General features: G+C 40.2%; 1 protein-coding gene across 2 annotated transcripts in view; it reads right to left on the bottom strand.

The window, feature by feature from the left end:
* Positions 1 to 20,088, bottom strand: part of MYB (MYB proto-oncogene, transcription factor) — a 33,900-nt gene extending 13,812 nt beyond the window's left edge. Inside the window, exons 1-14 of one of the 2 annotated variants that reach the window (XM_033103090.1) lie at positions 19,611 to 20,088; positions 15,491 to 15,608; positions 13,582 to 13,653; positions 11,998 to 12,090; positions 11,526 to 11,746; positions 9,583 to 9,817; positions 8,272 to 8,352; positions 7,713 to 7,817; positions 6,172 to 6,426; positions 4,908 to 5,270; positions 3,253 to 3,395; positions 2,146 to 2,260; positions 1,929 to 2,054; positions 972 to 1,082 (exon numbers count right to left, since the gene is read on the bottom strand). In XM_033103090.1, the coding sequence (XP_032958981.1) occupies positions 972 to 1,082; positions 1,929 to 2,054; positions 2,146 to 2,260; positions 3,253 to 3,395; positions 4,908 to 5,270; positions 6,172 to 6,426; positions 7,713 to 7,817; positions 8,272 to 8,352; positions 9,583 to 9,817; positions 11,526 to 11,746; positions 11,998 to 12,090; positions 13,582 to 13,653; positions 15,491 to 15,608; positions 19,611 to 19,633 (2,061 nt within the window). In that variant the 5' untranslated portion in view covers positions 19,634 to 20,088. The remainder of the gene's footprint in view (positions 1 to 971; positions 1,083 to 1,928; positions 2,055 to 2,145; positions 2,261 to 3,252; positions 3,396 to 4,907; positions 5,271 to 6,171; positions 6,427 to 7,712; positions 7,818 to 8,271; positions 8,353 to 9,582; positions 9,818 to 11,525; positions 11,747 to 11,997; positions 12,091 to 13,581; positions 13,654 to 15,490; positions 15,609 to 19,610) is intronic. The other variant, XM_033103091.1, reaches the window with a different exon arrangement.
* Positions 20,089 to 21,185: the final 1,097 nt, after the last annotated feature.

Below are 21,185 nucleotides of genomic sequence, written 5' to 3'. Positions count from 1 at the left end.
TAACTAAGTGCTACAAAAAAATGAGCTATCAAGCCATGAAAAGACATGAAGGAAAGAAAAGTGCATATTTTTAAGTGAAAGAAACCAGTCTGAAAAGGCTCCCGACTATATGATTCCAACTATATGGCGTTCTGGAAAAGGCAAAAGCATGGAGACAGTAAGAGATCAGTGTTTGTCAGGGGTTGGTGAAGAAGGAGCAGTGCATAGAAAGAGCACAGAGCGGTTTTAGGGCAGTGAAACTACTCTGTACGATACTATCATGGTGGGTACATGTCATAAATTTGTCCAGACCTACAGAATGTATAATACCAAGAGTGCAACTTAATATGAACTATGAACTTTGGGTGATAATGACATATTATTGTTGGTTTATCAACTGTAACAAATGTACCTCTCTGCGGGAGGTGCAGGTGAGGAGGAAGGCTATGCACGTGTGGGGGCAGGGCACATATGGGAAATCTCTGTACCTTCTGCTCAACTTTGCTGTGAACCCTACTGAGAAAAAGATGGTGGTAACCAAAGCAATCCAATATTGGGTACAACAAAGGGCATCTACTAGAGACGCCGTGGTTAGCACCATGCTATATGCTATGTGGACCCACACTGGAGACAGCAAGGAGGAAATACTACATTTAGAAGACAAATCAATCAATCAAGAGAAGATGTAAAAATTAACATTCTGTTTTCAGCGAAATGTATATATTCATGCATAATAGCAAATTTTTTAAATGGCAAGGACTCTCAAATCCTAAAAAAGTAAATAACGAAAAACTCTGCAATGGAACAGAATCTATCTCCAATACAAAAACCAAATCTCAACTTTATAGTCAACATTAATAATCGTAAGAAAATAATCATGCGAGAGAATATTTAGAGTACGCAGTAAGGAGTGCTGAAACCACAGTAGCCCCACATTTCTCATACAGAATTCTGTGAGGCACCAACACCTTATAACATGAGTGTGTACTTACTGGCACATCGGCCACAGGCGAAGCCTGTGTGAACAGCTGAGTGTTCAGACTCTCCCCTTCCCAGTGGTTTGAGCAGAAGAAGTTTCCTGCTTTATCAGTTGGAGATTCCACCTAAAAGAAACAGGAAGTGCTTTGTTGTTTCTAGAACTAGAACTTCCCATGAAACATTTACACTCAAGAGTAAATTTCTATAAGATGAATAAGGTATGAGGATCTAATGTGTAATATGATAACTATAGTTGATAACACTGTATTGTATAACTATAATCTGCTAAGAGAGAACTTAAATGTTCTCACCAAAAAAAACAAAAAAGGTAAACATGTGAGGTGATGGACGGATTAATTAACTCAATGGGGAAACTCCTTTTACAACGTATGTATACATCAAATGATCACGTTGTGCACTTTAAATATATTACAATTTTATTTGTCAATTATAACTCAATTAGGCTGTAAAAAACATAAAAAAGAGTTCATTTCTGGCCTGTCTCTTAAACACTTATCTTTATATGAAAATAAATTCAAGAGGAACTCTAACCTGTTAGAAATGTTTCTTGCCACCAAGCTAAAACTTTGATCCTTGCAAGTGGGATTCCCTTTCTTTAATACTATGAATTAAAGATACCATTATTGTAATTTAAATTGCAATTCTTCATGATATCTGAAAGTTAAATATCTATGTGTCAATCATCTACTTATTTATATATCAGTGATTTTTATCACTGTACACTAGAAAGCTGCTTCCTTCTCTTTCCTTTGTCCTCTCTAGCATGTTTTCTGTTCATACATGAAGTAGATAGAAGTGGCTTCGCTTTCCAAATGAGAGGTCACATGCCAGAAGTCTGGGAGTACCTCTTGACTGCGTCTTGTACGAAAAGCTTATATGAAAAGTGGTGGTGTTACACACTGCTGATATCAGGCACCTCAAGATGCCCACAAGGAACATCTTATGTTTACCTCTTGTTTGATCTTCTTCAGTAAAGGTGGTCCGTTTTCTTGAAACTCAGTAACAATTCCAGATTCATCAGATTCCTGTTTGATCACATCCTGTAGGTCTTCTACTAGATGAGATGGTGTCTGAGGCTGAAGAGAAGAGTGGATAGGTTTGCATCAGAGGAAAATTTATGTCTGAACTAATAAATCAAATCAAAACAAGAACTTTGCTAAAACTTACTAGCATCTTCAGGGGACCATATTTAATTTCCTGAGCTGCAAGTGCATGTTTGAATGGTGTGGGAGTTCTCGGAGAGCTTTCTAGGATTGACCTTTTGATAGTTGGAGTCCTAAAACTTTAAAAAGAAAAGTAGTGTTGGTTTAATATAAAACAACATATATGCCCCTCACATTGCTCTACCTATTAAATTTAATCTTTTTCTACTGACTACAATAAACTCTATTATTGATACAGAATTGGGTATGCTGATTAACCACACATGTGTTGTTAAGAAAAAACTATGTTCATCACATATTTTCAAATATTTCAAAATATTATACCCCTAAGACTAAAACGATTAAAATATTTTTCATCTTTCTTGACTCATTCTGAAGACACATATACTGCCCTTAGGTCTTTTAAGCATTGTGAAGATATGATGTCATTTACAGATCAATTTCATCTATTCGTTAAAAGAGGGCCCACAATAAGAAACATATGTTAATCTTTTAAAATGTACTTATTATACTTGGAAATATGATTGCATTTCTCTTAAATGTTTCTTATAACACATATTGATATTCTCTGTCATTTCTTTGAACTAGTTAGGCCTTTATTGAATATAAATGACTGTTTAATCACTCCTTGGCTTCTAATCATATAATATTCCTGGGGATATTAGAAGAGGTCCTATCTATAGACAAATTTCAAAAAGAAAAAATTAAATTAAAAAATATGAACTAAGTAAAGAACCATACTCATTCTGAAGTTTATAATCAGAGAGAAAAGGAGGTTGAAAATCTTGTTTTCAGTGAAGGAGTAAAGGCCTTACTGAACAAACAGAAAAAACTGAATGGAAAAGTTATATGAAAACTATCTCTGCATATGTAGGAAACTTTGAAGTGAATACAAAAGGTAATTTACTTTATCCTTCCACCTTCCACCTCTAGGTATCTGTCACATGCCCAGGACAGACATATACAATGTGGAATACACATGATTGTGTACATACAGGTGGATCAGGAAAATTATATACATACAAATAGATCAGACATTCAGGGACTGTGTTCTATTAATTAAACGTAAGTAAATAAGATAAGTAATTTTATTCACGAATCAAGGACTTACATAGTATTTTCCTTTTGAGTTTTCACAGTCTGGTCTCTATGAAATGGTGTTGTAACAGTCAATTTGTGACCATTCAGAGGGGTGGAAGCTAAAGAAGGCATTTCCAAGTCTAAGTTTTCATGATTACTGGAAGTGTTTAAGAACTAAATATGGGAAGAAAAAAAATTGCAGATTAAACAGTGATTCTTTGTTCAGCCCAATTTAAAAATCACACCCCGATAACAAGTAAGTATGTTTTACTGACCCACTATATAAAATAATAAAGATAACAACATGTAGTGTTGAACAGGGTATTGTTTTATTTAATTGAGTACCCAAAATTTGGATTGTTATTTCAAAGAAATAAAACCTAAGGTCAATGCTTGAAAAACTTGCAAAATCCCAAGAAAATATTCTCAATAAATGGCACTTGCCATTAAAGAGAATGAGATGCACTCTTTATTAAGATTAAAAGTGGTAAAGTGATTTTTTGGAAAGTACTTATTGTTCTTCTTTCATACCCTGCTTTCTCTCTTTAAAGATCTATGGACCATTATCATGGAAGGTTTACATTATATGGAAAATTATTGAATAATAAGCTGTGTTTCTCGGAACACCAATATTCTGGGAAAACAGGTATTTCTCAGATGGTTCCAAGATAAAATAAGTCTGGGAAATACACATATCATAATCTCCTCCTGGAAATTCACAATGCACATCAGTGTATTAAAAACTCTGAGAGGTCCTGCAGTAAAGAAACCAAGTTTAACTTTGCTTGATACAAGTTTGTTTCCCAAACTTACATGCTCATGTGTTTAGATGTTTTTCTGGAATATCTATTAAAGTCTTACAGAACTAATATTCTCCAGAACACAATTTGAAAAATACAAAGAAAAAAAACAAGATAATTTTTTTTGGTGAGTGCATCATTTGTTTATACTTAAAGCTGTTCTTAAAACAAACTCACATAATTGAAAAAATGTTTTAAAGTTCCAAATTATCTATTAACTTCAATTATTTTAATAATTAAGAAACATAAGTCTCTGATAAGAATTATAATTTCTATGCCTTTAAAAATACTATGTGAAACAAGGATATTCATTAGCAAAAACTGCTAATAAAATATTATGTATGGCACAACTCAAAAGAGCCAATGTTGAAAAATCGAAATTAGAAAGTAAATTGCTTTCCTTAAGCATTTGTTCCTCATCCTCTTCCAACGCGTTTCCACTTAAAGATGGATTGGAACCTTTAAATTTTCTAGTTGCAACCCAAACATAATTTGATTCCCTCCTCTCCTGGGTCAGTGAATCACATAATAAGTGAACAAAGGAAGAAAATCTGTTAAAGTTTTTAAAGGGAGGGAAGAGGCAGGAGAAGAGGAAAGGATAGAAATGTTGAACGTTAGCGTTGATGGAAATACAAGCTCATCGCATGCAACTAACCATCTTTCAAATCACCAAAAAGAGAGATTTATGACAAAATCATCAGTCAACCCACAGACAGCCTAAACTATGGGAAGCAGTATGACTTAGCAACAGCTAGGTTCCACAACAGAATGAAATCAGCGAGGGCAAGAGTAATTAGTCATTTGTTCCAAAGGATTAGTTTCTAGATTATTAAGGCTCAGTTGTCTGCTGAAAATTAGTAACAGCTGTGCAGAAATGGTGCTCTACCTGCGAGGGGGAGAAGGGCAGGCTTTTGTCAGGGGAACGATTGGGAGTTGAAGTGCTGACGTCAGCAAGTATGAAGGAGCTAGAGTGTCCAGTGGCTAAGGGGCTGGCCTGGCCCCACTTTTTTCGAAGGATGACCAGTGGAATTGTGCTGTGCCTTGCAGCAGGTAAGGGCTTGAGCGAGTCAAGTGCACCCTCACTCAACTTGTGTTTATTCGCTCGTGGGCTAGACTCTCCTGCAGGTCTAGTCACATTGCCCTCTCTTTGCTGGAGCTGTAGGGCTTTGCCAGAGTGATGTTGGCTAGCTGAAATATCTGCTTCTTCAAAGAGTTCAAAACTGCTGAGGTCACACCATGATGAAGAATCCTGAAACAATGTGGGAGGCGCAGAACTTTGAGACAGTGTGTGCGTGCTGTGTGCCATCACCTGAAACACAGCACTGAGAAAGAGATGCTGAATGCAGAAACACCTGGCCCCCTTGTTTGGCTTCATGAGTAACAGCTTCAGGATTAACAGTTGTTCGGGTACATTGCAGGGTAGGTCTGCCATGCTGCCTCAGGACTGAGCCAACAGGAGCGCTGCTGAGACCTCCCAGTACGCTAGCATTTGCGCGCAATCCAAAGCAGAAAGAAACCCTTTTCTAGATGGCGCATTTGGCAATGTTTATTCTCTGTCTGATGGGTATGCAATAAAGGCTTTTTAATCAACTGGGAAACAAAGGAAATAAATTAGTGTCTGCTTTTGAGATGCTGAACTCAAGTCTATTTCACTAAAAATGGTGTTTCTCAGTGAACCCATTGGGACTGGTAATCAAAAATCAATGTTTTGCAGAGAAAGCCATTCACCATCAATGAACTTATTACCTCTTCAAACACACTTGCTTTAAGTTCTGAGTAAACATAATTCTTAATGTCCTATCCAAAAGCAAAGCAGAATTCTAGAGAAACATCAAGAAGTAAACAAAGCAAAAGTTAAAAATAACTCAAACATCATTCCCATAACCCAAGCTCTACTTATAGGTCATTAACTTCACTATTTTTCAAAAATATGCATTTGATGGAAATATGTGAAAGGCTACCTTTTATCTGGGTAGCCTATGAAATCAGATCTTTCAGAAAACATACACACAAAGGCTAAAGTTATACTTTTACCTTTACATTAACATATGCTCATAACATATTTGCTATAGAAAATGGCAATGACTTGAGAAATCGGTTTCCTAATTCCCTTTCTAAAAACATTAACTTGCCTTAACAATTCTACTTACAGAATCTATAAATTGAAGTGTTTCTGCAAATTCTAAGAGGTTCTTAACATTATCCAGAATGGCTCCTTGGTGGACGATCATGCACCTTGCTGGAGAGGCACTTTCTTCAGGTAAGCAGCCAGGATCCACAGGCAGAGATGGAGTGGAGTGGTGTTCTTCCAAACAGGAAACAGGTGCACTGTCTCCATGAGGTCTGGTGTGGTCGGCAATGGTGGTGCTGTGCCACCCAGGGTAGCTGCATGTGTGGTTCTGTGTCTAAGGAGGGGGGCGGGGGAATAAAGAAAGAGCGGGGAGAAGAAAGGGAGAAGGAACTTAGCAATGAAGTTGCACAAGGTATCAGATGCTGTTGGAGGAAAGATAAAAGTAGTTGCATCATCTAAAACTTGCGCCTATAAAACAGTTGTCAAGATGTTTCCTTTTATCAATGCAGGGTCCTGCTTTTCAATAGTGGTATATTCTGTCATCTACACGATTACCTTAATTGTCATCTTTTTGTTGAAAATACGAATAGAGGGACTCTGTTAAAAAGCACAACTTCTTACATGCAGTGAGTGTCTTAAAATCTACTGTTAACAACATTTCCAATAGGATCATGGATGTTTGTTGTGAATTAAGAATTCTCCTATTTTTTCTCACCTACAAAAAAGCTGGATAATTCAAGTTAGAGTTGCTTTTATCTGCACATATTATTGTTGCTTCTATCCCTTTCTCATGGGAAGGATTGCACTGATGCAGTCAAGGGCTGCCAAATCAACGTGGTTAAGAAAGCAGAAGAGCAAATTAACAGATGTCTCCTTTCAGCATGATCATGCAACAGGAGAAATTGCAAAACAAATTTAAAAAGTGGTCGAACTAACATAAGCACATAATCATTTTATCATTTAACCAAAAAAAAAAAAAAAATCGCTCCTAAGAATACCTACTATGCATCACATCTCTTATTCTCTTGGCTGGTTAACTACATAGGTTACAAAGTACAAGCTGCTTTCCCAGTTTGCTGCCCAATCACTAAAAAAGATGTCAAAATTCAGTAATGATCCACATAGCTTTCATACATGCAAACAAAAGAGAGCAGCTAATGTTATTTACAGAGAGATTATATATGTGTTTTTCTCATGTATACACTGAACATGCATCAACTTACGTTTGAAATTATAAAGCATGAAAATCTAGGTTAAGAAAAATGATAGAAAAAGAAAAATTTAAATATGCACCACATACAAAGCTTTGTAAAAAAAATGCAAGTTTTCATTTATTTTTATCTCTGCTAGTTTTTAAATTGATTACAGTCCTTTCGGAAAAAAATCAATGACAATCCCAACTAGATGTTGAGGTTTTTATTGCAACAACCAAAGGACTACCTCCAATGTAGTCTACATTCTGATACCAACTGTGTTTATTACAAGCCACTTCTGGTGTTTAAGCATTGTTACTGGATACATAGTCTTGATTATGTCATATTTAGAAGAGAAGGGAAAAGATACAGAAGAGCACCGGGTAAAGCTGTTATCCCCCATTAAAGCCCATGGTGACATTCTTACTGGTGGCGCCTGCTGTCCTTTGAGCTCATTCTCAGTTGACATCAAGAGCATCTCTAATTCCTTTATTCGCTTTTCTTTCTCAGGGTCTTCATCATTATAGTGTCTCTGAAATGAAAAGTTAAGGGAGACAAAAAAGACAAGGGCCTGGTTGGAAGTTGCAAATGCAATGGCTGTGGCCTATAGTCTTGAGGGACCGCACGGCCCAAAGAACTTTGACCTCGGCGTGAAACCAATGCCAACTGAATTTAGCCACCGTGGAAATCTTTGTGAATGGTACGCTAGATGTAAGGGAGCAATGTGAAATCTCAGGCTAGAGTGGATGCTGACTGATGAGTTGTTTCAACTCGGAACATCAGAGAATCAGGGAATTCCTGAGCAAACTCACTCTAGAGGTGAAGATTGGTAGAGGGCTAGCTGGAACTCCAGCCCCCTCTCCACTCTTCCCTTCTCTTTTTACTTTAGTGGGTCAGGTGAAAACAAGTGTTTAGATGAAAGAAATAAAGCATGTCTTAAAACGGAGCCTTAAACAGCCAATGAAATGACCTTCAAATGAACTTACCTGAATGGCTGCAGCAGCTGGCTGTGGGACATTGACTATATTGACATGTAACGCTACAGGATACGGGACATGACTGGAGACCTAGACAACACGCAAAACAAAGTCATTCATGGTTACATATGATTCGGGGAACTTGGCTTCCTGAGATTTTGCTCTAGGACTAAGAAATAATAAAAAACTTTACCCATTAAATTCACTCAACAGTAAAATCAAAACAAAAACTCTAATTTGAAATTTTATCCAGGCCTATTAGTAATGGCTAAATAGCTAAAACAACACAGCAAATGAAATTTAAAGTGTTCTTTGATTCTGACAGGAAATATTCCTTAATTAGAGAGAAACACAATGAAAAAAAAATCTAAAATATGTTCACAAATGTATGAAAGGAGTTTTGAGGAGAAAAACTGGTGGCACTAGCTGCTTATAAATAAAAATATTTCTCTGGGAATAATATGAGTTTTAATAAATAGCACAGAACCTCTTATGACACTTCATTCACCAGAGACTTTTCTGGAAAGTTTATAGTCAAATACATGCAACAGAGAAGAGTAAAAACTATTTACAAATATGTTTTTCATAGAATTTGCATATGAACCCTGTATTCTTGGGTGAGTTTCACCATTAATTATTGTTAATTTTAAGATTAAAGTTTCTTGATTTTTTTTGCCTCTTTATTCTTCTCTCTCCAGCCACTAGGATTATTTCTTTCCCTAAATATAAATATCGATAAATGAAGAAGAAATCACACTGATCCAAGGAGGATAAAAGGAGACACCAGAGAACAGTGTCAAAAAACTGCTCCTTAGAGTAAGAAGGTAAGTACTTATGGAATGAATAAGTTAAGACATTTCTGCTTGATAACTACCAGAATGAAATTTACAATTATCTGTTGAATTTTAGTGTCAAACTATCTCCTCTTTAAGTGTATTATTACATTCACTTTCATTTGGGGACAGAAAAATATTAGACTACATCTAAATCCCCATTCACCAATTCTTCGTCAGCAGGAACTTGTTAAGTAAGTTTACATTCAAAAACCAACTTCAAATTAGATTCGAAGAAGTTTTAGAATAGAACAACTTGGATTCTAATCTAATCTGCACTGTCTCTATGTGTTGTGTAACTCTGGACAAATTATTTAACACTCTCATTTCTGGAAACATACCAGGAATGACAATACCTACCGCTATCTCATCAATCCTGATCCTGTTTGTGAAAGCTCTCTAAAGTATGCAGCTGCAAGGTATTAGTATTACCTGGGGCTGAAATAACCATCTCTCTCATTAAACCAAATTCTCAGGAGTGGCTTACATTTTGTGCTTCAGAAATGTGGTAATAGGAATAGTCATTGTTCACTGAGGGCTGGCCAGTTGGAGGGAGCTGAGCCGAAGGTAGAGCATGAGCAAAACCCATCAAATGACTGTTCTTCTGGAAACTTGTGGCCACTGTTGGCTGGCTGGCTTTGGAAGACTCCTGCAGATAACCTTCCTGTTCGACCTTCCGACGCATTGTAGAATTCCAGTGGTTCTTGATAGCATTATCAGTTCTGCACAGAAATATATTACACACAAATTTTACAAACAAAATTTCCAATTCAGATTAGACTTAATTGACAGAAAACTGTTTCTAACAGAGACCTTTTCTTTTGGTCCACTAATACTGTTTTTTTCTTTTTAACTGTTTCAGTCTTCTCTAACCTCCTAAAATCATGCTTCCCTTATGACCTAATTAGAAATCCATAGATTTCTCTTAATAGCATAATACGGAACTGTAGTTTTCCCAACATTTTGAAATCCTTTAACCATTTTGTTTCCTTGATAAAAGAGTATTTTCAATACAACAACCCTTCATGTTTATTCTGACTGTTTGTGGGACAAGACCAATACAATTTAAAGTTCCAGCTGTCCTAGAAAGTTACTCCTTTGAGTACAACTTGCCAGGGCCTCCTTGCCACAATAGGCATTCAGTCAAGTTCAGTGAATGATAAGGATGTTGCTGCCTCACTGTCCTCTCTTGACCTCGGATAGTACTAGCCAGAAATTTTGAGTGAAAAAACAACCTCCCACCTTTTGAAAACCACCTCAAATTGTTCCCTAACCAGACAGAGGCAGGACTGGAAAATGGGATCCAGAAGGAAGAGATGCTAATTACCAATGTAGTTTCAAGCTGCAAAGCATTTTTACTAAAGTCTTTCAATTCTCAGGAAAACAGTTTCTCAATTCAGAAAAAAAAAACACACAAAAAACCGTTTTAAGCCTCCCTTTTACTATTTCTATGGGGGTGGGGAATGTATGCTAAAGAAAGAGGAAGTTCAATCGCCCCTTAAATTTTTATAAGAATCAACAGTATATCCTCTCAGACCATATGGGAGAAAAGGTCTCCTTTTATCAACCTCTTGAATTCTCTAAGCTTATACTGAGTCACAAGGGAGGAAATGCTTTGGAACATCACAAGAAAACACTACATAAACCATCAGAGCCATGGCCATCTTTGAAATAACCCTTTCTCCACTTTTGGATTATAAAACTCAAGAATACAAAGATTTTAAATATTTTCTATTTTACATTATTTTTATGTAAGCTTTATTTAAAAAGTGTCTTGCAAATTAAACAAAATCTGTTGTAACTGTTTAAGTAGGGGAAATGGCAAAAATGAGCTTCCATACATATCCCTCATAATGAGGTCATTTTTGTGCCATTTATTAAAAGGAAAGCGTAACATCGATATTATTTAAGAACCTGGAAGCAGTATGATAATTCTATAAATACATTATCTCTTTCTTTGAAAGACAAAAAAATTAAGCCAAGTGGTATAATGAAATGCTGGTATCAGGAAAATGGCACCTGAGTTCCTTGTGGTCACTTAACCAGCTATGTGAACTCAGACCAGAGACAAAATGCCTCAGTTTCCTTCTATGTATTTAGAGTTTTGCAGTTTACAAAGTGCTTTGACATTCATTTTATTTGATGCTAATATTGGCCCTGTGAAGTCGGTTATTACGCATTTTAAAAATGGGGAAATTGAGGCTGAGGAAAGCTCAATGAGTTGGCCCAAGGCTCACTGCTGGGTAGATTCTGGAAGTACTCAACCAGGTAAAGTCTAAGATCTCCTCCAGTTCTAAATGCTATGTATCTGGTTTATCTAATGAAACACAATTGATGGAATGCAATTCACTCACCATACATTTAAAACAGATTGTTCAGTACCCACTCCCTCATTCTTCCCCATCAATATATTTTTTGACATATTATTACCGTCCAGGCAGTAGCTTTGCGATTTCTGCCCATCTGTTCCCCAGTCTCTTGTGTGCCTGGTAAATAATTCTGTCTTCCTCTTCTGTCCAGGAGGTTTTCTTAACTTCTGGATTCAAGTGGTTATGCCACCTCTCCCTACATTGTTTTCCAATTCTCCCTTTTAAGTGCTTGGCAATAACAGACCAACGTTTCGGACCGTATTTCTGTACAAGCTCTATCACCTTCAGATAAACACACAAAAATAACCTATGTTTTAATGTTATGTAATGAGTCAGTGTAATCATTCTTCAGTGTTACAAGATCTTTAGGAAATTTCTAAAAATCTGCTTTCATTCATTGGGAATATGGGAATAGAGTCCTCTGCTTCCTGTTCGCACACTTTACCTGTTTCCTCAAGTTGGGAAACATTTAACAAAGATGCTTGGGGAATATTCTTAATTGTGAGTCACATACCACTGAAGATCAAACTTACTCTCTGATCTTCTTCTTTGGTCCAAGGACCCTTGATGAGCTCAGGGTTTAGGACTTTCTGCCATCGGTGCTGGCACTGCACATCTGTTCGATTCTAGACAAATAAGATAAAGTATGCATTGTCATATAGATATGATGTGATAAGTACAAATGAAGACGTTGTTGTAATATGAATCATACATTGATCAAACACGGAGAAAACATTGAAGAACATTCTAGGGCATGTTTTGAGAGCCCACCTATCTCTCATTACTTGCAGCTAAATAATATACAAAGAATGTATCAAACTGCATGTAAAATTAGGAGCTCCACCTCTGGAGGGCAATAGTCCTGCCATGTGAACAAAAGGACCACCATATTGCACTTATTGCTGTCTGTTTACCTTAGCCTCAATCTGCTGCATGTGGAAGTACCTGCATGGACTAAGACTAAGCCTTGTTAGGGATTCCATATTAAGGTCAGGCTTTTATGGAAACCCACTGTAAATGACTCCCATTCAAACTAAGAGATGTTCTTCAATATTAACTGCAAGAGTTAATATTGCAGAACAAGGGTAAATAAAGATAGGCCCTACCTTAAAGAGCTTGTAATCTTATAAGAAGGAAAAGACAAATATATCATTAACTCATAGAAGGCAGAATTTGATTCATATGCAAGAAAAAAACACAAAGCAAAATGATATTAGGGTGGGAAAAGGAATGCTTCTTTTGGAGGAGAAATTATGTTTCGTTAGGAGGAGTCTGGAAAAGCTCTTGATTCAGACTTTGAAGGACATGAAGTAACATCACTGGGGACAAAAGCCCAGAGGAGGGAAAGCAGAAATGAATTCAAGTAAGTCTGCTTACAGAGAGGAAGTAGGAAACAGAACTGGAGTTGTATGTTGGGGCCACATGGGAGGGCCCTGGTGTGCCAGGTTGAGGCAGCACATTTAATTTGTGAAACTAAGTCACTGTTGCTGGTTTTGAAAAGATAAGGTACAGCTGCATTTTAGGAAGCTCCATCTGCCAATGGATGGAAAAGTGGAAAGCTACAAGTGGGGAAGCCAGTTAGGAAACCATTATCATCATCCAGAGAGGAGGGAAGGGGACTGGACCTGTGGAAAAGGGAGAATGAAAAGAAGGGACTGATGACAAAGGAATTCCAGAATTCTAAGTCACTGCTTGGATGTGGGGGGATGGGGAGTGAAATAAGTCTAGAAGGACTCCAAAATTTTAAACTGGGATACCAAAAGCATAGCTATTAAAAAAATAGGAAATTTCAAAGAAGCTGACTTGGAGAAAATAATCACAAGTCTAGTCATCTACTATGTAACAAATCGTCAAAATGCTAATTTATATTATCCTAATAAATAAAAAAATAAAATAAGAAGCAAACATTTTAAAATATTGAAAAAATCCTTTAATAATCTATTTAGAAACCCCAATTATATGTATTTACAATATACACTATAAGTTATGGATGAGGCATTTCTTCCCCTACTTCTTCTATATGAGCAAATATGTACTGTCTTAATATCCTCTCCTAGAATATCTTAAATCTTTGGAAGAAGATTTCCTTTTACAGAAAGAAAAAATTAATAACTCACCGGAAGATAATTGGCAATAACTTTCCAGTCATCTGTTCCATTCTGTTCCACCAGCTTCTTTAGTTTTTCATCCTAAGACATTTAAAGGTAATCCTAGGATATCAGTCATTTACTGTATAACTCTTTTCAAGTTAGAGTAAAAGGGAACCAATCCAATAATCCAATCCATTAAAAAAGTAAAACTTCTCAAAAATATCCAAATACAACAGACATTAATGTAGTATACTGTCTTAGGGCATAGATTTATTTTAAGTTAGACAGACCAAAGTCTGAATGTTGACTCAGCTATTGATTAGTTGTATAAGTTCAGGTATACCATTTTACTTTTCTGGGACTTAGTATTGTTATCTGTACAATAGGAAGGCTGATGTCAACAGGGTTATTTGGGGGTTACGTGAAGTAACTATGCAAAACATTAGCATAATGCCTGGCTCACTGAATGATTAATATATGGTAACTGTTAAAAGTTTTACTCCGAGGGGGAGAAAAGAATGAAATCCAATGTTAGACTCACTAGACATTTAACTATGGCAATAGATAGGCTCTCGAGTAAGATATAGTTCAACCTCCATTTAGTTTGTTCAACCTCTTTCATATAAAAATATGAAGATCACTTTTCTTAATTGAACCTGAAAGCACGTATGGTATAAGAAAATCATTCAGATTTTGTATCAATACATTCATAATTTAAATGACGCCAAACTTATTAGAACACAGAAGACACTAAACATCAAGGGAAATCTTTCAGTCCACAAGTGTCTTTTTAAACATGTTCCTAGAAGCAAGAGAACCCTCACATTTTTGCAAAGATAACTTTCACACATAATGTGGATCCCTGGTACAAGACAGACATGGGAATTAGGAAACCAGTGTTAACAACAGAACTTCTACATCTCTAAGGACCATCAAAGTCACAATCTCCATGAGTAAAATAGGCGTTTCCCACTGACCTCACTGGAAATCCTGCCTACCTATCAGGAAGATCTCTGGTTTGAGTGAAGAAGGGTGGAATGAAACTGAAGAAGAGTCAATAACATTAATTCTAACATAAAATCTTAAAATATCAGCTGCAAAGTTTCTTGAAACTTTAAAGAAAAAGCAACTTTTGCCATACATTAATAATTTTGCTCCTTATTTTTTTATTCCTACAGCAAGCAAGCTTTTGATAAGCAAGCAGAAAAAGAAAAGTGAGATGCAGATATATCTCTATCAATTATTGATTGCTTTTTGAACAGACATCCATGTATATGGCTTTGTGAAATATACATTACATATCAAGAATGTTAAATGAATCCATTATAAGAAGACAAGATCTATGAGTGTTTTGTTTTATTCGTTTGTTTGTTTTGTTTTTGGATGTAGCAATTTATTCATTTGTTCAGAGAACATTTGTTATCATCCCACTTTCTGTCAAGCAATTCTGGGTCCAGGGAACACAAAAATGAAAAGGCATGTAGCCCTGCCTTCAGTAGGCTTGCAGTTTACTGGGATAGGCATGAATGTTACAGCAGCAATAAGTAAGACCACGTAGCCAATGATTGGAGGATGCATCCAACCAGTCTGGGGAAGTCAGGGATGGCTTCACAGAAGAGGTGGTATCTTCACAGGCAATGAAGAAGTAGTATGGAGTTGTGGGGTAAAAGAGAAGAACACAATACACAGAGGGAAACACAGAGGAAGCAAAATGTAAGAAGAGAGGACATTCAAAGAACTACAAAGAGGTTGGAAATGGATAGTATTGTGTCCATGTGGGGGAGTGGTGAGAGGTAAGCATGCTGCATAGTCAGGATAGGATAAGATTTCAAAGAGCCTGCTAATGAACTTGCACCTCTGTAGTTTAGCTGAAATTTTGTTTTTCATAAATTAATACATGGATTTTCCCCCATGTTTGAATGATCTGATTAGTTACCTCTTCCCTGGTCCACCTAGTTTTCCCCAAGTGACGCTTTCCAGACTTGGGAAGCAGCCCGTCATAGTCATGGTCACACATCTCAATGTCTTCGTCATCCTCATCACTACTGTATATGCTGCGGAAACACAAAATAGGCAAAGGTGGACTGTAACAAGACTTTAAACCATTGGATTACAAAACTTATACAAAACTCCTCAACAAGCTTTGCAGAGGCTGTGAAGATAAAACTTGCACAACAAGATTGTTTTCAGCATTCTGTTGCTCTAGTAATGTAAACTGGTTCTGCTGTTATTGGTATCCACAGATACGCCAAAGGACCTGGCACTTTCTTATTTCTCTGCATGTTTAAACCTGCTGTTACTGTTAGACCAGTGACAAGTTACACATTTGGCAACCTTCCAACCAATGAAGGTTTGTTAAGGGCAATAATAGGAACGAGAGCCCATGTCCTTAATATAAGTACACATTCAAAATCTTTGGCATACATCACATCATTTACATAATATTTCCCAAATGCAATAAATAGCTCAATTACGTTATTCCAATGGGACTGGTGTTTTATTAAGAGAAAAAAGATTCAGGAAGTAATATACCCAACAATATAATTATAGTCATCCCTTAAAGATTAGAAGACTAAGAGAATCTAAGAGGAAAGGATTTAAAAACCTGAGGAAGGATAAGATCATCAAGTGATCAAACTGCTTTATAACTAACATTAATATCAAACAGTTCAAAATTCCAGTATTGTGGCCATGTTTACAATACTCAGTTTCCAGAGTAACTAAGTGAATAATTAGGCACTTGACAGTCAGAATCTTACTTACTCTTTTGTTTTTTTCTACCTCTGACTGAATGGTATTTGAAATCTTAAAATGTACCTAATTCAAAACTGAGGGATTCCCCCAGATGGGTTTAAAAAGAACCCATTACTGTTTTCACAAGAGCCTTTTCTTTCACCTAGTTCACCAAAACTATGAATTTTAAGGACTTTTGAAGTAACTCTATACTTAATCATATACTGAATAGATGAGAGTAATTTAAAGCCACAGTCAACTTAGTTATAATTTTACTTATAAAATTAAGATATGAGGAAAAATTATACGATCTTAGAAACTTCGCTAAAATTGAGCATTGTAATATTGAGAAATCCACGAAACTGAGACCAATAAAAATGATATAAAGCAATATCATAATGCAACTTATTGTTTTCAAAAGGGAAACTTATATTCATATCAGGTTTGTCTTCTCAAACTAACGTATAGGTAGGTATACATTATCCGCCCCTTATAAGTCAAGCAAAAGTGATCAGTAATTACGGTAGTTTCCCTTTAATAAAAACATAAGCATCATAAGGCGAAAAACATATTATTATAAGTCCAGAATTGTAGGTCAGCATCTTTTGAAAGGTTCACCAGGAACTCCTTGGAAAGCCCCCAAATGAAGTGGCACCCTTGTGAAATATCAGGGGTACCAAGAAAACCGAGTAATCTGAAACTGGAGTCATAGATTCAACTCAATTTAATTTTTCAGGTTTGGCTGGGTCTGGAGATAACATTTTCAGAATTTTGAAGAGTACATTTTCCAAACTGGTAGTAACTGGGCACCTCTCTCTTGGAAACAGCTGAACACCCAGAAACAAGCAATATATTCAGCGGTCTATAGGGGGCAGCCAACACCAGGTGAGAGACATCAAATAGGACGAGGATTCTGGAGGCAAAGGTGCCAGTCCTAAATTCTGCCTCCACCTAGCTGCGTTACTTGGACAAATCACTTCCTCTCTCTCAGGACCTCAGTTCCTCGCGTACACTAAGGGCTTGGATTCTATTTCTAAGGTACTTTCCAGTGTTAATAAATGATGATTCCATGTCTTCCATGCCTCTTAAAATGTACGTACAGAAGCGGATACGTGCAAAAAAGAAAAGTCTTAGGGGGAAACGTGATATGTGACTTCTGCAGGTCCTGAAGGGCCATGAGGGGAGTAGGGCGAGCAGGGCGAGCCAAGGGCTGCTCACACAGCTCCTAGGTCCATCAGCAGGCTACGAACAGGGGCTCGCTTGCCTTTGAGATTTGCATGCGATTTCCTTGCTCTAAGTCGTCCCAGTCGCCTAAGTAGCATGATTAATTTCTACTAAGGACCTGAAATAACTTTTCCTTTATGGGCTCTGACAAGATCTCAGACCCAACAGTCAGAGAACTTTCAAAGGCTGATTTCAGGCTTGATGCACTCGACTCCCCCACCTGCTAGACCTGGTGCGGTTACAAGAGTACAACTATGAATATTACATTCTGTCAAGGAAACAAACCGTGCAAAGAAACGAAAAAGAAAAAAGATGTTGGGGGTTGGGAAAAGGGAGGGGAGCGGGAGGAAGTGCCTTGTGGCCGCTACTGTGATTCTAGAAAGGGGGTTCAGACTCATTTCGCTGACCTGGTTAATAATCCTTGCCGAGTTGACTCTCGCTATGCAAGAAACGGCTACAAGCCCGCAGCCGGGTTTCTCTTCCCCCTGAGGCAGGTTCAAGGCTCCCGCCCCTCCAGGCCACCTCCCCTCTCGGCTACCTGGAAGCCGCCGGGAACCTGAGCGGCCACGCCCCGCGGGGTCAGCCAAGAGCTCCGGGCGCGGAGCCTCCACCGCGCCTCCTCCCAGCACCCCTTCCCAGCTCCCTCTTTCACCTCCTCCCAGTTTCTGCTCTCAGAAAAAATAGGTGGCCTTGGCTCTCTACTGTTAAGTCCCAAAAGCGAAGGTGAAACCACTTAAGGAGCAGCACCCCCGCCCGGAGCGGCCGGGCCCAGCGGCAGGCGTAGGAGTCAGGACCTCACCAAGTCGCCTCCCTCTTTCTCCGGCCGCCAGCCACGCTTTGGTGCTGCTCCCCGCCGGGTCAGGCAGGGCTCGTGGGTGCTGCTGCAAGGCCCACACCCTTGCTCGTTACAACTTCCCAACACTGCGCGGGGACCAGCGACCACCAGTTCAAAACCAAATTAGTACAAGAAAATCAAACAACCCGGGGGAAAAGAGGTTGGATTGGCTTTGCCTCTAGGGATTTTTCCCCAGAACCTCTTCGCAAGGGTCGGTCAGCCCGGACCACCGAAGGCGGTGGGAACAGGATGCGTAGGAGCGGCGACCTCAGCCGCGTCCACGTGTGCGCGCCGCGCCCGGCCCTCCTGCGGAGGGGAAGAGCCCGCGGGGATTGCGTCCCGGTTGCGCGGCAGCGGCCTTGGGTGCTGGCCCTCTCTGTCCCTTTCAGTTGAATGGCAACAGTGACGGCCGCGGAGCTGGCCCGCGCACCCGACCGCTCGCAGGGAGCTCCGGCGCGTCTATTCCGGAAAGTCCAGAGATGGGTGGAAGCCGGAGCGCCAACAACTGACAGTTCGGACGAGTATTTCCCACCTTCTCAGCTCCCTTATCCCCTCCGTCCGGCCAAAATGTAAAGGGACTTCACTCACGCACCCCAAGTGCGGTGACATGTGCAGCGCGGGCGCGTGCGCAATGTTTGTATTAGAAATAAAAGCCTCCCACAGAATAACGATTAGAACCTTCAAAACCAGGGCTTAAAACAATTTGCAATTGTAGAGACCGTTTTCCTCCCCTAAAATCTTCTTTTCCAGCCGCCTGTCAGCTGACACTCTTCTTTGCCTCCATAAAGAATGAATGAAATTTAAATGAACTACCTGCAGCTACTAAACAATCCGGCATTTTCCCTATATCTGCCATATGCTCTGCACTTCCAAGTCCAAACATACAGTAATGCATCCGGCAATTACGCTGCGACTCCCTCGCCGACACCCGCGGCGGCATCAAGCCAGGGACCTAGGGGCTGGTGGGCACTTCTGTGCCCTCAGCTGGAACATGCTGCTTTTTCTCCCCTGGAGAGAAATGTATCCCCGTGCAACTTGCAAAATAAGCCGCAGGGCATGCTTCCCGACGTCTTGATATATTTCCTGCATAGACTCTTCCATTCATCAGTCTCTCGAGCGGTTTCTGCTGCACAGGCAGAGGCTCTAGGTCCTCGCAGGTCTGACAGCCCCGCACAAGATCCGGGAATGAATTACCACCTGCTCAACAGGCGCCTGGCGCCCCGTGCGCCCCCACCTGCAGCCGCCCGCCCGGGCTCCCCGTTACCTGTGCCGGGGTCTCCGGGCCATGGCGCGGCGGGCGCGGGGCTCCGCCGGGAGCCGCGGGGACCGCAAGGGGCTGCCGCCTCCCGCTGCCCGCCGCTTGGCTGCGTCCCTCCCCGGCTGCACAGCGGCGTTCCGCACTGCCGGGGCGAAGTTTCTCAGGAGAAAGAGGAGGAGGAGGAGGAGGAGGTTGCAGAGGAGGAGGAGAAGGAGGAGGAGGAAACAGGTTGATATTAAAGTGTAAACTCTGTAAACAGAGATGCCATCAAACAAAGAGCTTTGGACACTCCCCCTCCCGCCAAATCTGGCGCCCCTGCAGTGCGCACGCGCCCTGCCTGCCGGTCTCCTTGACTGCCGCCAGCCGGGCTCGGGGACCGCCCGGCCGCCGCTCCCCTTCGGCTCTCGCGCCGCTGCGCTGCGCCTGGCGCGCCCCGAAGCTAGGGCGGTTCGCGGGCGGGGAACCCGGGGCCAGGGAAGGGCGGCCTGAGGCCGCAGCGGCGCCTTTTCCTGCGCTAACCCCGCTCCCTGGACCCAGACGCTAGGGCCCGCGCCACGTCCCGCTGATGCCGCCTCCCTCCTGCTCCGCGGCCACTCCACAGTGGCCCCACTCGGCGTGCTCCTGGGCACCAGACCCGAAGCTCGCTGAGCTCTGACTCACTAGCGAGCGCGCGGCGAGGGGCGTTGGGGGTGGGGGTGGCGGTGTACTCCCGCAGTCAGGATTGGATTTTAGGCAGATTTTAAAACTCAGCTCTTTGCAGATGAGGGAATTTGGGGTAGGGGGGCGGTTTGGAGGGGATGGGACCAGATATGTTCTCCTAGTGTGTTTGGCTAGGTCCTTTTTTTTTTTTTTAAATAAAGCATATCTCTAACTTGTTAGTGACAAAAGACACAAATACGAGTGGGGCTGGAGCGATCACCGCTCACATACGTGACACCCCGGAGGAGCTTTTACTCCCCTCCCAGATCCTGGAGGCGACACGCCGCCTTCGTATAGTCACATGCCCTTCACTCTCACCGGGGCACACGCCCGGCCCCACCCACCCTGCACGGCCAGAGCAGCTCGCAACACACGCCTCTGCCCCTGCACAACTCGTGCAGCGCGCGCTCTGGATTACACACCTGCAAAATCCACGGGGTTCCAAACAGCCCGCCCCTAGGAGGACTCAGAAAACCCCACGTTTGCATGCGTGGTTTTAAAAGTTAAACAATTTATGATAGGGGGGTCGATATCCATACTTGGAGTAGTTTGAAGACTGTTTCATGAGATAAAAATCATCCAGGACTTTAGTGTTCATTTAAGTAGGGGTTCCCGAAGAAGTGAAGGGAGAAGATAAGTGCTGAATTTATAAGGATTGATGATTGGGGGATTTTAGGGGAGTTTTAGTTTTACTTCCGTTTATAGACTTGTACTATTGGGGATTTTTTTTTTTCATTCTCTGTAGACACCAATTTATTTTTCCTTTAATCTTATAGGAGCTTGAGACTTATGCTGACTGGGTTTGTGGGTGTCCCATGTGCCCCATCAGTTCAAACTTAGCTCAGAAAGCATTTTTCTTACTAAAAAAGCATTTTCTTACTG

The sequence above is a fragment of the Rhinolophus ferrumequinum genome, chromosome 3 (assembly GCF_004115265.2).
Source record: "Rhinolophus ferrumequinum isolate MPI-CBG mRhiFer1 chromosome 3, mRhiFer1_v1.p, whole genome shotgun sequence".
NCBI lineage: Eukaryota > Metazoa > Chordata > Mammalia > Chiroptera > Rhinolophidae > Rhinolophus > Rhinolophus ferrumequinum.
Note: the sequence above shows the minus strand (reverse complement) of the source record. Positions and strands in the feature narration are given on the sequence as shown.